The sequence below is a fragment of the Protobothrops mucrosquamatus genome, unplaced genomic scaffold, assembly GCF_001527695.2.
Source record: "Protobothrops mucrosquamatus isolate PMUCROS unplaced genomic scaffold, P.Mucros_1.0 scaffold2823, whole genome shotgun sequence".
Taxonomy (NCBI): Eukaryota; Metazoa; Chordata; class Lepidosauria; order Squamata; family Viperidae; genus Protobothrops; species Protobothrops mucrosquamatus.
The window spans coordinates 1-13440 of NW_015388856.1; the positions used below are offsets into that span (position 1 = coordinate 1).

A 13440-nucleotide genomic window follows, 5' to 3' on the forward strand; every position below is an offset into this window, starting at 1 on the left:
TTGGGTGAGTCCAGGCAGTGTGGCAGCTAGCTCCCTGGTCCTGCCTCCAAAGAGCATCTTTCTTTAGGGGGTAGGATAGATCTTCCCCAACCCCTCCCTCCCTTCACCCTTTCTCTCCGCAGGACTTTGGCCTCGATGTGGCTGCGTTCTGCAACCTGGTGGGAGCCAACTGTCCAGCGGCTTTTCTCCATCTGGCCTTCCACTGCTGCAAGGTGGGTCCTGGCGCCCCTTCCCCCCAAGGAAGGTGGGGCGCTGCTGAAGGCTGGGTAAGAGAAGAGCCCTGGAAGGGACACTCAGGCCAGGTGGGATCCCTTGCAGAAGGAAGGCGTGGTCCTCACAGGAGCTGCGGGCATCACCACTCGGGCTGCAGCTTTACCATCCAGGGGCAAATCAACCAGGCAGCCTGGAGAGTCACACCTATCTTTCTGAATTCTGTGGGGAGTTTTTCCCGGGGCTGATGAATTGCAGAGAGCAGGCTGAGCTGGAGGGGAGGGGTTTCCTAAGGAGGGGAGGCCAGCTCTGCTCCACAGGTAAAGGCAGAATAGGGAGCTGGTGCAGAACATGAAAGGCCAGGGAGATCCCTGAGACGTGCAGAGGCCTGCTTGTCCGTCGCCATAAACTGGGCCTGCAACTGGACCCAAAAGAGACGAGCCGCCCCACGTGCTTCCTTCTCCTGCCCCCAGATGGAGCCCACGGCCCGGCCCTCCTTCCTGGAGATCGTCCAGCGCCTGGAGGCGATGCTGCTGATGGTGGGAGACCCCGGTCTGGCCCTGACAGACAACAACGGGACAGGCCTCCCTGCCAACTCGGCACCCGCACTGAATGGTTAGCATCTCTCAAGACAGGAGTTTCGATGCAGGGAGGGGGGTGGGGAAGAGGTGGGAAAGTTGCTCCCCTTGGAAGAGGGATCACGTGGTTGGGTTTTGTTTTATTTACAATTATGATTACAGGAACCGTCTCGGGTGCTGAGAAGGGGCGAAGGTAGGACAGATGGAAATAGGCAGCTTCGGAAGGCCTCGCACCCTCAGCTTGAGTGGGGGGCAGAGGAGGGCTTTTCTCCTGGGCCTCTGAGCCATGGGGGGAGGAGGAATATGCACGATTCTCTGCGTATGCCAGGGCAGTTACTTCCCAGCCCTTCAGAATGTGGTGCAACTGAGCTGATTCCTGGTCTAGCGTCAGCTTTTGCAGTGCGTAGGGCAGTCTGAGTTGCCATTCTGGGGTGCCTCTAACATGCCCTCCCTTCCTTTTGCATCCAGGTCAAACGGCCAAGCAGCTCTCCTTCCCCAACGTCCCATCCGGCCTGCTTGGCCAACGGCTCTTGACCCCAGAGCAGCCCCTCTCCCGCAGCCAGTCGGACATGTTCCGCCCTCGGTCGCCCACCTTGCCCCATGCCCACGACACTCCACAGCGAGTCAACCCCTTTTCCCAGCGACAGGACCTCAAGGGAGGCAGGATCAAGCTCTTCGACACGCCCAGCAAGTCCTTGATCTCCCTGACCTTCAATCTGCCGCCCCCCTCGCCTCTTCCACCCGGCACCCCCATCACACCAGAACCCGCCGTGGAGATGCAGTGCAACTTTGCCGAGCCCATCCCCATCTTGCGCAGGTGTCGCTCGCTGCCAGCTTCCCCAGAGCTGCCTCGCCGGGAGCAGGCACCCCACAGCCCGCTCTCGGCCCTGGACCATACACCCCCGGACCCCCCTGTTTCCTTTGCCGGCGAGTGGATGGACTGCAGTCCGGACAGCCCGGTGCCAGCATCTGCTAGCCCAGCACCCCTGTTGACCAACGGCAGCTTCATCAGCACGGCTGTATCAGCAGCCCAGCCGTGGGCCCCCAACGGAATACTCCTGAACAATAACAGCAAGCCGCATGGCTGGGGCGGGGGCTTCTCTGAGCTGAGTGTGCCCCCCACGGTGGAGAGAGCGCAGACAGAGTGCCCGGGGACGGCACTGCCCCTGAGCCCCTCCAACAGCAGCTGCGTGATGGAGCAGGACGAGGTGCTGGCCTGCCCGGCCTGCTGCCTGGTCCCCTTCAGCTTCAGCTTTGCTTCTGTCTGCCACCGGCCGGCCGCCAGCACCCCCCGCTACCAGAACCTGAACTGCGAGGCCAAGAGCCTGCAGTGCCCGGAGAGGCACCCTCAGCATTGCAAGGGCCTGGCACCGGGCCTGGCAGAACCCAGCCTCAAGTTGCCGGAAGCCCAGTCCTGAGGCTAGCCCTGTGGTCGAGGAGCACTTTGGATCCACCTGGACGTCCTGGCTGCCCTTCAGACCTCTGGGAGCCAGACAGGCTGAGGGGGTGGCACTGCCCCATTGGGACAGGCAGGTGCGATATTGAAGGCAGGGCTGCCAAGCCCGTCAGAAGGCAGGAGGAGCTGTCTGATGCCCAGCCCGGTCTCTGTGCAATAAGGGGCTGCTGCTGCTTTGGCCCTCCCCTGCCTGGCCCCGTTGCAGCCTTGGGGTCAAGCCCTTGGTTCCCCGACCTCTTGCTCAGGTGGGGTGATGCCCTCCAGCATGGGTGGGTACAAGAAGGAAGATGCAGGGCTGGGGTGAAGGGAATTCGGGTTGGGGATGCCCCCCGTGAGGCTGGCAAGGGAAGGGCCAGCTCATTCTGCCATCTGAGAGGGACTGGCACACCCTGGTTATGGCGCCGTGGGGTGTCTTGGAAGGATGGGGCGGGGAGACAGTCAGGATACATACCTGGCCCATCCCCTCTTCTGCCCTGCGTGGGGTGGGTTCAGTGTGGGTCTGCCTGGCGTCTCGGCCCTTCTTCTCTTCTTGGCACCAGTGGAGAAGGCAGCTGCATTTTTAATAATACTTGGAAAATACCTGTTAATATATTCAGCTTATTTAATGTGTTGAAAAAAAAATAAAACCTGATGACAGTTTCCCCCCGTCCTGGCCTGAGTGGTCTTTGCTGAGAAGACGAGAATCGGGGAACCGCCAAATTGGGGGAGGGGAGCTGCTCTGTCTTTCGGACTATGGCTCTGCCCCGAAGCCCATAAAGGCTGTTTTTGCCTGGATTCTGTGGGTGGAAAATGGAGGGAGCAGCAACATGGAATAGTCAACTACAAAGAAGAAAATTATCCTTTATTTCGTGTGACAAGCAACTTGTGGACTGGGGGACGTGTAGATTCTAAAGAGGGACAAAGGCTAAAAAGGAATTATAGTGTGGGAAAATATCTGGAATACGATAAGCGTATAAACACTGTGAACAATTTAATGTAGCATACCAATTACTTTCTGGTAATATTTCCAAATGCATTCATGAAAAAAGCCACAGAAAACTGTTGTATGTTTTAGGGCAGCGATGGCAAACCTTTTAGAGACCGAGTGCCCAAACTGCAACCCAAAACCCACATGCATCCTCCGGTGCTGGGTGGGTGTGGCCCATCGGGTGGGTGTGGCCCATCGGGTGGGCATGGCTGTGGTGGTAACGGCAGACTGGGTGGGACTAAAAAGTTCAATCAATTCCAACTTTGCAAGATTTTTTTTTCCTGCGAGAAGTTGAAATTGACGGATTGATTGAACCTTTTTTTTTGCACACGGCGGCGGAGGCCTAAAGCAAAAAGGTGTTATAAAACCCAGCTGAAGGCCTAGGACTGGGGTGACAACGCGCGTGCCCACAGAGAGGGCTCTGAGTGCCACCTCTGGCACCCGTGCCATAGGTTCGCCACCACTGTTTTAGGGAGAAATCAGACTGGTCTTTGCTTCATCCTTTCAGATGATGGAATGAGGGATGTTTTTTCTCATCTCCACCGTCAATGCAGACTCCAACCCTGATAGCCTGAAGGAGACCCCCCACCACTACAGAGGCTGGGGCTGCGGGGAGTGTGTGGGGATTCCTGGGCCCAAAAGAGGCCCAGCCTTTCCCCATGGGAATGCCTGGAGCTGCAGGTGCAAGGAGGAGCCCAGAGCCAAGCAGTCAGTGGCTAATGAGAAGCCCTTTTGGGAGAGGAGCCATCTATCTGCCTGGAAAGCCCCTTCCACAAAGCAAGGCAGATACGTTGAGCGTTTGCACACAACCGCAAGTGTCCATTGTGGGTCCCCAAGGAGCACGGGGGTCGTGCCAGGCCTGGGAGGCCATTCGGTCACTCTCTGCGTTTTCCTCTCCAGCCCAGCTGGAAGAGAGCAGCCTGTTCCGGGGTCTGCTGCCAATTCATTCAGGCCCATCTGCTCCTTCCTCTTTTGCCTTCACCTGGCCCAGACCCAAAGACTCCCGGGACCCCCTTGTGTGCTTGGCAGAGGGCAGAAGCATCGTGACTGGCTTCCCAGGGAGGTGCCAAAACATTGCCCTGACTCTCACGGGGGCAGGGAGGCGAGGCCCGACCATAGTTGTCTGAGACATCGTGGCTTGTTCAGGAGCATAGAAGGAAAAGGAGGACATCCCTTTGGTGCACCTAAGATTGTGTGCCTCCTCCTGCACCTCCTCCAGGGCAGGCGAGTGTTGGGGATATCCAGTTCACACCACTTTGGCAGAACCTGTAGCTAATTTTTTGTTGCCCAGGCCCAGAATGGACTTCCCGAAGCAGCATCCACACAGAGAATCGGTTGTTCACATATCTCAGACATGTCAAACACAAGGCCTGGGGGCTGGATACGGCCCGCAAAGTGGTTTCATGTGGCCTGCGAAGCCATCCTGGAAACAGTGAGGGAACGGCCCCCTCTGCCTTGGCCCTGGCCCAGGCCGGCCGGGAGCCAATGTACAATTTTGTGGTGGCCATCTTGGCACTTGCCCTGGTAGACCATGCCTTGGCACTTGCCCCGGTCCCACCCCCTTCTGCCAGAGACCCTCAGATCTGTCCCACTCCTGCCCAGGCCCCCACAGGCACCCTTGATGCATATGATGTAGAACTGGCCACGCCCACCAAGTAGGCCACACCTACTCCATCCACACCCACCCAGTAGGCTGCACCCACTCTGGCCACACTCACCCAGCCCCCACAAGGGCAACCGCAATGCTCATGCGGCCCTCAGCGAAATTGAGTTTGACACCCCTGACATATCTGAATCCCACCACTGATTTCAGCCGCACATAACACCAAACAAGCTGAACGCCCTTGCACGTGGCTTCAGTCTGTGTGTGTGATGAAAAGAGACTGAACAAGGTCAGGGAAATAACGGCCGCTGAAGGAAGACGAATGGTGACCCAGAACAAAGATAATTTGAGATGGTTTGATGAGAGAAGCAGAACGAGCAAGAGTTTATATTGCAAAGCAAAACTGAGAGGGAGAGAGGAATGAAGCATAGGATCCTGCAGGGATCTGTCTTGTCATTCAGTGTTTTTATTAAGGGCCGGATATTTATTCAGAGGACTGACTGCTTTTCAAATCTGCAAAGGATCCAAGAGAAGAGGGAGGATGGTCAGCCACAGGGAGATTGGAACAAGCCTGCGAGCCAATCTGGGCTTGTTAGAAGGCTGGCTGTGAGGACAAGATGTGCTTCCACAGGGGAAAAATTAAGTGGGAGACAACAGGGCACACTGGGGGACCAGGGATGGCTTGGAAAAAAAGTGACACCCCTTGGGATGGGGTGTATGAGCCAGCTGTTTGAAGGGCTGACACAATTTTGGGCTGCATTTGACAGGTGAGGTCCTTGCAGGATCTGCTCCTACTGCTCTGGTGAGGCCATATCTGGAGGACCGTGCCTGACTCTGGGCTCTGCACTTTCAGAGGGAAGATGACAGGTGCTGAGCAAGGGAAAAGACTTGAGAAAACTTGTGTTGGAACTGATGAAATCCTGAAAAGGAGATCTGAGAATTTAAACCACAAGGTGGTGTGTGTTTGTAGAAGCCAGACTGGTTTGCAGAACCACAAATGGTGTTTGTGTAACCACATTTTAGATATCTTTGTTTACTCTCCTCTCCTCTCCTCCCCTCTCTTTCTCTCCCTTCTCCTCCCCTCTCTTTCTCTCCCTTCTCTTCCCCTCGCCTCTCCTTCCCCTCCTCTCTTCTCTTCTCCAATAGAAATAACATATAAGGAAGAGGACTATATGTGAAACCCAAGAAACCTACTGCCATGAAACTAACTCCTTTCTCTCTCTCTCTTTTGTCCCACCATCTTCTACTCATTCTTTTCCTTACTCATCAGCTTTCTGAGGCTGCACAGATTTGTGGGCAGTTACAGAAGTCCAGGAAAGAGGAGGGGAGAAAGCTATGTGCCCCTCCTCCCCCTCCCCCCACCTCTGTAGCTCAGCACCTGGCTCGCCATTCCCACACCGGCCAGATTGAACCCACTCGTGCTGAAATACTTCCGGGATGGCATCTGCTGCCCACGCTCGGCAGGGCACGTGCCCTTCTGATGAGCTTTCCCGCCCTGCCCTTTCCACCCCAGGCTTTGGCCCTGCCCTCTCTTGTGTTTTCCCATTGTTGAAGGAAAAGTCTTCATCATGGTTCAGTCTAAGCCGGGGATAAACAACATGGCAACTGCTTTAGAAAGAAGGTTGCAGTTTATTGAAGAGGCGAGCCAGACAGAAAGATGGCTCTGGAAGAAAAAAGAGAGAGCACATGTAGGGAGTGGGTTTTTGTACCCTCTGGAGCCTTTTGTTTGGAGTTGTTTCCTGTTCCTGTTTGAGGCTTTGTATTTCCTGTGTCATGTATTCTGACCTGAGTCTGGATGTGCCCTTTGGCATCTGTGAGTTAATCCTATTATGTCCTGTCTTAGAGTTTGGGTGGGGTATGTAGATTTTAGGTGTCTTTGTCTTCTTAATCTTCTAGCTGGGGGCTTCCAACCTTCCTGGATTATTTACATCTGCATTTGTACAGAGCTGGTTTCTGCTTGGGGGAGGGAGACCTGGGGCTATTAAGAAAACTGGGCATGCTTTTCTGCCTTTTTAAGATCCTTCTCTGGGGGGCTGACTTCCCACACCACAATGACCAGCCAGCCCCCCTTCACCCACTCCCTATGAAGGCTGGGGCTGGGGGGGGTGTCCTGAGAAGGCCTCCCCTGCGCACCCCTTGTTCAGAGAGGTCCCCTTGTTTTGAAGAGGAGGGGGAACATGGTCAAGGCAGGAGAGCATCATGGAGGAAGGTCAGCCTGGCCAGTTCAGAGCGCCAGCCCTCCAAGACGTGAGGGTTTCTGGGAAACTTGGGAAACTGAGATCACTGGAGCAACCAGGATGCTTCTGGGCAAGAATGTTTTGATGGCACCTTTTGGGCAACTGTGACTCTCATAGTCCGCTCAACCTCCATCCAGGCTTGGCACACAGGTGAAACATCCTCCCAACCCTTCGTAACATTGCTTCTGCAGGAACCTTCGGTGGTCTTGGGTTCAAATACTGACCCCACTGTCAGGAATCGTCACAGCAGGACCACCTCTGGCTCTCTCTGTGGCCAAATTTTCCACCTGTGAAGCAGCTCTAAATGAATATTTTCCTGCTCTTTGGGTTATCTAATTGGGGAAAAAAAATCCCAGCTCCATTTGCAAACAGTTTTGTATCTATGGTTAGGAAGCAAAGAGACACAGACTCGTTAACTTCAAATGACGGCAAGCAATTGAACTCAGTGGGTGAATCCATATCCCTGGGACTAGAGAGCCTCCAGTTAACAATCCTGCCTGGCAGAGAACAGGCTGAGCATCTCTTCAAGATCTAGCACATTTCAGAAACACAGGACAGACTTAAATAACTCGACTGCCTCCCCCCTCCCCCACACCCCCTTGGCAAATCTGCTTTCTAGAGAGCCTCAGAAAGAATTCTCTCCTCAGTCCCCTCTGCTATCCCCCCTCCCTGCTTCTCCAAAGCCCCCCCCCCCATTGCCAATCCAGGGGGCAGTTTCATTGCTGGAGAAACCAACCTCTCTCTCTCTGCCCTGGGCCTTGCAGCCCACTGACCCCTTTTGTCCTTCCCATGGCCCACCCTCCCATTCCCTTGCTCCATGCAGGGACCGAAACTCAGCGGGAAGATAAGCCCAAGGGTTCCTGCCATCCCTGCCCCCTTGCCCAGCAGCGGCCTCTCAGGGGACAGGCCTCCCCCCTCGGTGTTTCCTTCCTTCTTCCCCTTCTCCCTCTCCTGTCCTGATGCACCCAAATAGGGAGCTTTTCTAGGCTTAGGACTGCCTTAGGAGCTGGTTAAAGTGCTGCAGAAAACCTCCAGGTCTTTCAATCTCCACAGAAGCTCCCACTGTATTTCCTGCAGTTTAACTTAGCCTAACCTAGTGAGCTGACATCACCTTTCCTGCGGTTGCATTAGCGTGTCAGAACCATGGACCCAAGCCCAAGCCTGGTTTTTTTTCAGAACCACAATGTGGAATTCCTTCTACATTGCAGAAAATATTCCAGTACAAGAAGGGAATGGGGCACTGGCTTAAATGTGGAGCTGGGGAGTTTTAAGGAAATTCCCCAGCTCCACATTTTTAAGGAAAGTGTGTTTTGTGTTATGAGCTAGATCAGGGGTTTTCAATTTAGCCCTTTTATGACTTGTGGACTTCAACTCCCAGAATTCCTCAGCTAGAAGTTGGAGGCTTTCAGGGGAGTGGCTGTCATTTGGGTTGATCTGGCCTCAGCTCAGCTTCTTGTAGGGGTGGTTTCTTATAGCAGGCGAGCTGAAGATCCAGTCTTACTGCTGCCTGGTACCATTCTTGCAGCTGATTAGGAACTGTTCTATAGATACAAGCCTGGGAGAGGTGGTTGTCCAGTCCCTCCATGAAGTGATGGACTAGGGATTGCTTGGACCACCTCTCTATTTGGCTGGCTATCTTGCGAAACTCTTGTATGTATTCCAGTGCAGGCCTATCGGCTTGCTTTATCTTGTGGACTTGCTCCTCTGCTTTGAGGGCAATGGATGCATCCTTGAACCTTGCTTTCAGTCCTAGGAGGAAGAGATGGGGGTCACCAACTTCTCCACTGACTATGGGCTGTGGATAGGTACTTCCACTCACCTGAGTCCTCAGCGGCAGTCGATTTCGTGGTTCTCCACCAGTCCGGGGAATGCGACATGCGGGAAGCCCCTCTTTGCAACTCGACCTCGTCCGCCTTCGAAGCACTTGATTGTGGCAAGGCCATCTCGAGGTGTCTAGAGTCTTCACTGGGTAAGGTCCATTCCGATGACCAGATCAGCTGTCCTCGCAGCCTGGATCTCGCTCCCGACTGAGAGGCCTGAAAAAGTTCCTTCTCCACCGGCGCGCTGGCTTGCGCTCCCCCTTCTGAGGTAGCAGCCACTGCCGGGGTGCTGGTTTCAGGCACTCCTTCCTTCTCCATGCTGAGATCTTCCCCGAATCTTTGTCAGTCTATCCCTCAATTCTAGGGACAGCGATGGGGGCTCAGGACCCCAAGATAGTTAGATAAAAATTGGAATTTTTGGCTTAATGTCATGGTTCCAACAGATTAATCTCTTCAAAAGAACTTCGAGGCATTGTTTTCCTTAAAGAATCTTTTATTCGAGAAACAAAGTATTGGCATTACATAGTTGAAGCCAAAACCTGAATTCCCTTCCCCCTGATACAAAGTAGCAAAGCACAATTCCCTCCTCCAATTACCAGTCATAAAACACATTCCCCAATTAACTTGAAGCACGGGCTTTCTCCCCATCTCTCCTGCCTGCCAAATTTCTATCAACTCTGGACCTAATAACCTTGAGTTCCCATGCCTGAGTTATTATTGTTATGACTAGCTGGACTCTCATCCACATTCCCCCTCCCAGCATCAACAAACTCTAAAAGTGATAGAGAAAAGATGGCTACATTTCCATCTGTTGTCAAAGCAAGAACATCCGATGTTAGCAGTGGTGACATAGGGAAGGCCAGGAGAGTGGAGGGGGGGGACCTGTCTCATCTCCCAAGAAGCGAATCTTCCATGGGGAGGGGGATAACAGCAGAGAAGTCTCCCTTCCTGGACTCCCCTTGGAGTTCTTTGATTGGTGGGGTCTGCAACGTATCTTCCCTGCCTCGCCAGGTGGGACCAGATGATATAACAAACGGCTTCCTAGGTAACCTGACCCCAGGACATGTGGGGCTTTATAGGTCACAACCAACTTCTTGAGTTGGCCAAGGAGGCAAACTGGCACCTAATGCAACTTGCATTGTAAAGCTGTTACCCAATGCAGCTTGCATTGTAAAGCCTCATTTTGCAGGAGCTGAAGCTTGGGGACACTTTTCAGGGGTAGCCCCCATGAAGAGCGCATTGCAATAATCCAAGATGTCCCCCCCCCAGCTATGCAAACCAAGCAGATGGCTGGGGGCTGCACAAATTTCTCTTTCCTTGGGGGAACCCCTGGAGGAGGGAGCTGGCCAGGGGTTAAATTATTGCCCTCCCAGTTTGTAACTACTGGAGATTTTGCTTTTGGTCACCTCAGCATATTTGAAAGGCATCAAGGGGCGGGGGTGGGTGGAGGCATCAAGAGGCATCAAGGGCTGCATGGACAACATTGTCTCCATGAACTGCCCAGAATAATGAGGGTGAAGCCCCCTAAAAGGGCAAAAAGGCTTTCTTTGAAACGAGAATCGGGGAAGCGGAGACCAGGGGCCACAAGGCTTTGTGGTTTGTTTTGCGAAGGAAACCCAGAAGACTGAGCGGGGGGGGGGGTTTCAGTCGGGGAGAGCAGCTTGGAGTGTATATTGCACTCCAGATCATCTCAAGGGCTGGGTTGGGGGGGGAGGGCTAGCTGGGAAAAGCTATACTAAAGATGTGGAGCTGTGGGGGGACAAGGCACCCCCTCCCTCCCTCTTCTGACCAGAGACCGTCTGGGGGAGAGCCAACCTGGGTAGCCAGGCCTTCTCTGCCTGCCGACAGCTGCACCCCCGGAAGGGGAAGGTGGGCGCCCTCTTTCCTTCCAAGTAAGGGCCAAGCCGACAGCTCTGGATTTTGCTGGGAGGGGATGTCAAGGTTGGGTGTGCAAAGGGTCTCCTGATGGGCCACGTTTGGCGAAGAGTGGAAATGCTTCCTCTCTGGGCAGCTCCCCCTGTGCCCCTCCTTCCTGGGAGTTCAGGGAGGGTCTCATTTGGACAGGGTGTAGCCTCCGGTTGAAGTCTCAGTGCTGGACCACCAGATGGGGCGAGGATCGTGTGCCGCAGGAAGCGCAGGAAGGATCGGGGAGACTTGGGAGGCCAGCAAGCTGGCAGTGAACCAACAGTGAGGTAGTTGCAGAAAGGAAATAGCAACGGTCACTCTGGAAGGGAGAAAAGAAACCCATGAGAAATGGTGGAATCCTCAGCTTCCTGTGGCTGGAGCGGAGGGGAGGGCAGAGCCGGTGGGGGAGGCTGCTCCCCCCCCACAGCCTGGGGAAGGGGAGGAGGGGGGGCTGGAGGGTCTCTTGCAGCTGCCTGAACCCTTCACCAACTGGAGAAGACAGTTCAGGCAATTCACTTTAATTAAGTGCAAAGTGGTCCATACTGGGACCACACACACACACACACACACACACACACACACACACACCTGCAGAAGTAGTCCTTGACTTACAACCATTCATTTAATGACCATTCCAAGTTAAAACTGTGCTGAAAAAGGGACCTACAAGCAGTCCTCGCACTTGTGACTATCACAGAATTCGTGCAGTCACGTGATCAAAATTCAGGCGCTTGGCAACCGACGTGGATTTACAACCGCTTCAGCATCCCGGAGTCATGTGACACCCCCCCTTCTGCGACTTTCCCAGCCGGCTGGATTTGCTTGACCACAACAGCCATTCACTTAACAACTGTGGCAAAAGAGTCATAAAATTGAGTGTGACTCACTTAAGAACCATTTTAGTCGGCAATGACATTTCCTGTTCCAATTGTGGTCATTTGTCGAGGACTGCCTGTAGAGGGCCAGTTCCCAGCTAGGAACTTTTAGGAGAGGGGACTGAAAGTAGCCTGGTCAGACAGAATTCTAGGGTCAGTTCTGCTCACCCCGTCTGAGCAGGACATTCACCCTGGGAGAAGCAGAGGGGAGGGCAATCCAGAGGGTGGGCAGAAAAGCCCAGGCTATGTGGGGCTCGTTTGTTTGAGGGGGGGATAGCCTGGCATGGCGTGGCACAGCAAGGCAAACCTGGGCAGAGAGGAATCGCTTCTCTCCCTCCAAAGCCAGGATCAGGGCCCACCTGGGAGGGGAATTAGGGCAGAGCAAGGAAGCTCTTCTTCACAGACAGAACTCAAAGAATTCACTGCTCCGTGATTTGGTGATGGCTAATATTATTTTATCCAGCCTGTATGGTTGCCCTTCCGCCAGAGGGGAGCCCTAGCCCTCTGCACAGCACCCAAATATCAGAGGAGCTGGCTGGGTCAGGCCTGGGCCCACCTTGGTTCCCATAGAGCAGACATGTCAAACACAAGGCCCGGGGGCCAGATGCGGCCTGCGAAGTGGTTTCATGCGGCCCGTGAAGCCATCCTGGGAACAGTGAGGGAACGGCCCCCTCTGCCTTGGCCCTGGCCCAGGCCGCTGGGAACCAATGTACAATTTTGTGGTGGCCATCTATGCTGAAACGCATTCAGTCTTAGCTCCATAAGCCCCACCCCCCTCATGGCCTAAGAGGAACAGTGAGGCTCCTCCAGTGGACCATGCCTTGGCACTTGCCCCAGTCCCACCCCCTTCTGCCAGAGACCCTCAGATCTGTCAGACTCCTGCCCAGGCTCCCACAGGCCCTCTTGACGCAAACGATGTAGAGCTGGCCACACCCACCCAGTAGGCCGCACCCACCCTGGCCACACCCACCCAGCCCCCTGAGGGCAACCGCAATGTTGATGCGGCCCTCAATGAAATTGAGTTTGACACCCCTGCCTTTGAGGCTTCCAGCTGGCCAGGGGGAGAGACCAAATGCTGGACTCTGCCAAGGCTGGGCTCAGCAGGGCTGCTCTGGCGTTTGCATTGCCCTTCGGGGCTCAGAAAGAACATGCTAAAAGAGGGGCAGCCCTTCCTCCTGCTCATAGTGCAGAGGAGTCCCCCAGCAGCTCTGACCCCCCCCCTTCTAAAGATGCTGACCAGCTGTTTCCACTGTCAGGTGTCAGGGAGGGGGACCAACCAACAGGGATCTGGCTGTGCAGACCTTGGGCTTCTCTAGCCCAGGGCTTTTCAACCTTTTCACCCATTGTACCACTTTTAGGATATGGCAATATCTGAGTACCACCAGTCCCCTAGCAAGGTGTCAAAAATTTTATGACCAAAAAAAAAAAAAGGAAAAAATTGATGAAGTACAGGTAGTCCTCGATTTACAACAGTTCGCTTAGTGACTGTTTGAAGTTACAATGGCACTGAAAAAAGTGCCCCCCAAACCACAGCTGAGCAAGACAGCGCCCGGCGGTGCTTTTCCTCCTGTCCGAGGTTTTCATTGTTGTGAGCATTTCTGTTGAGGATTGGCAGCGGGGGTGGGGGGGTGTTTGGTTTTTATTCTCCCCGTCTGCTGGGTGGTTGCAGCAGGTTTTGGTCACTTCACATGACCCTGGGACACTGTGACCATCATAAATATGAATCAGTTGCCAAGCATCTGAATGTAAATCACAAGACCCTGGAGATGCTGCAACATTCCAGCTGATC

At 54.2% G+C, this 13440-nt stretch overlaps 1 protein-coding gene across 1 annotated transcript; it reads left to right on the forward strand.

Moving 5' to 3' along the window:
• Window positions 1-122: 122 nt before the first annotated feature.
• Window positions 123-2774, forward strand: LOC114923304 (dual specificity testis-specific protein kinase 1-like; the record flags this gene model as incomplete). Its single annotated transcript, XM_029286080.1, has 3 exons — window positions 123-212; window positions 684-792; window positions 1257-2774. Coding segments are annotated over 3 exons (1149 nt in total), but the record flags the coding sequence as incomplete, so codon positions are not given.
• Between the last annotated feature and the right edge of the window lie 10666 nt (window positions 2775-13440).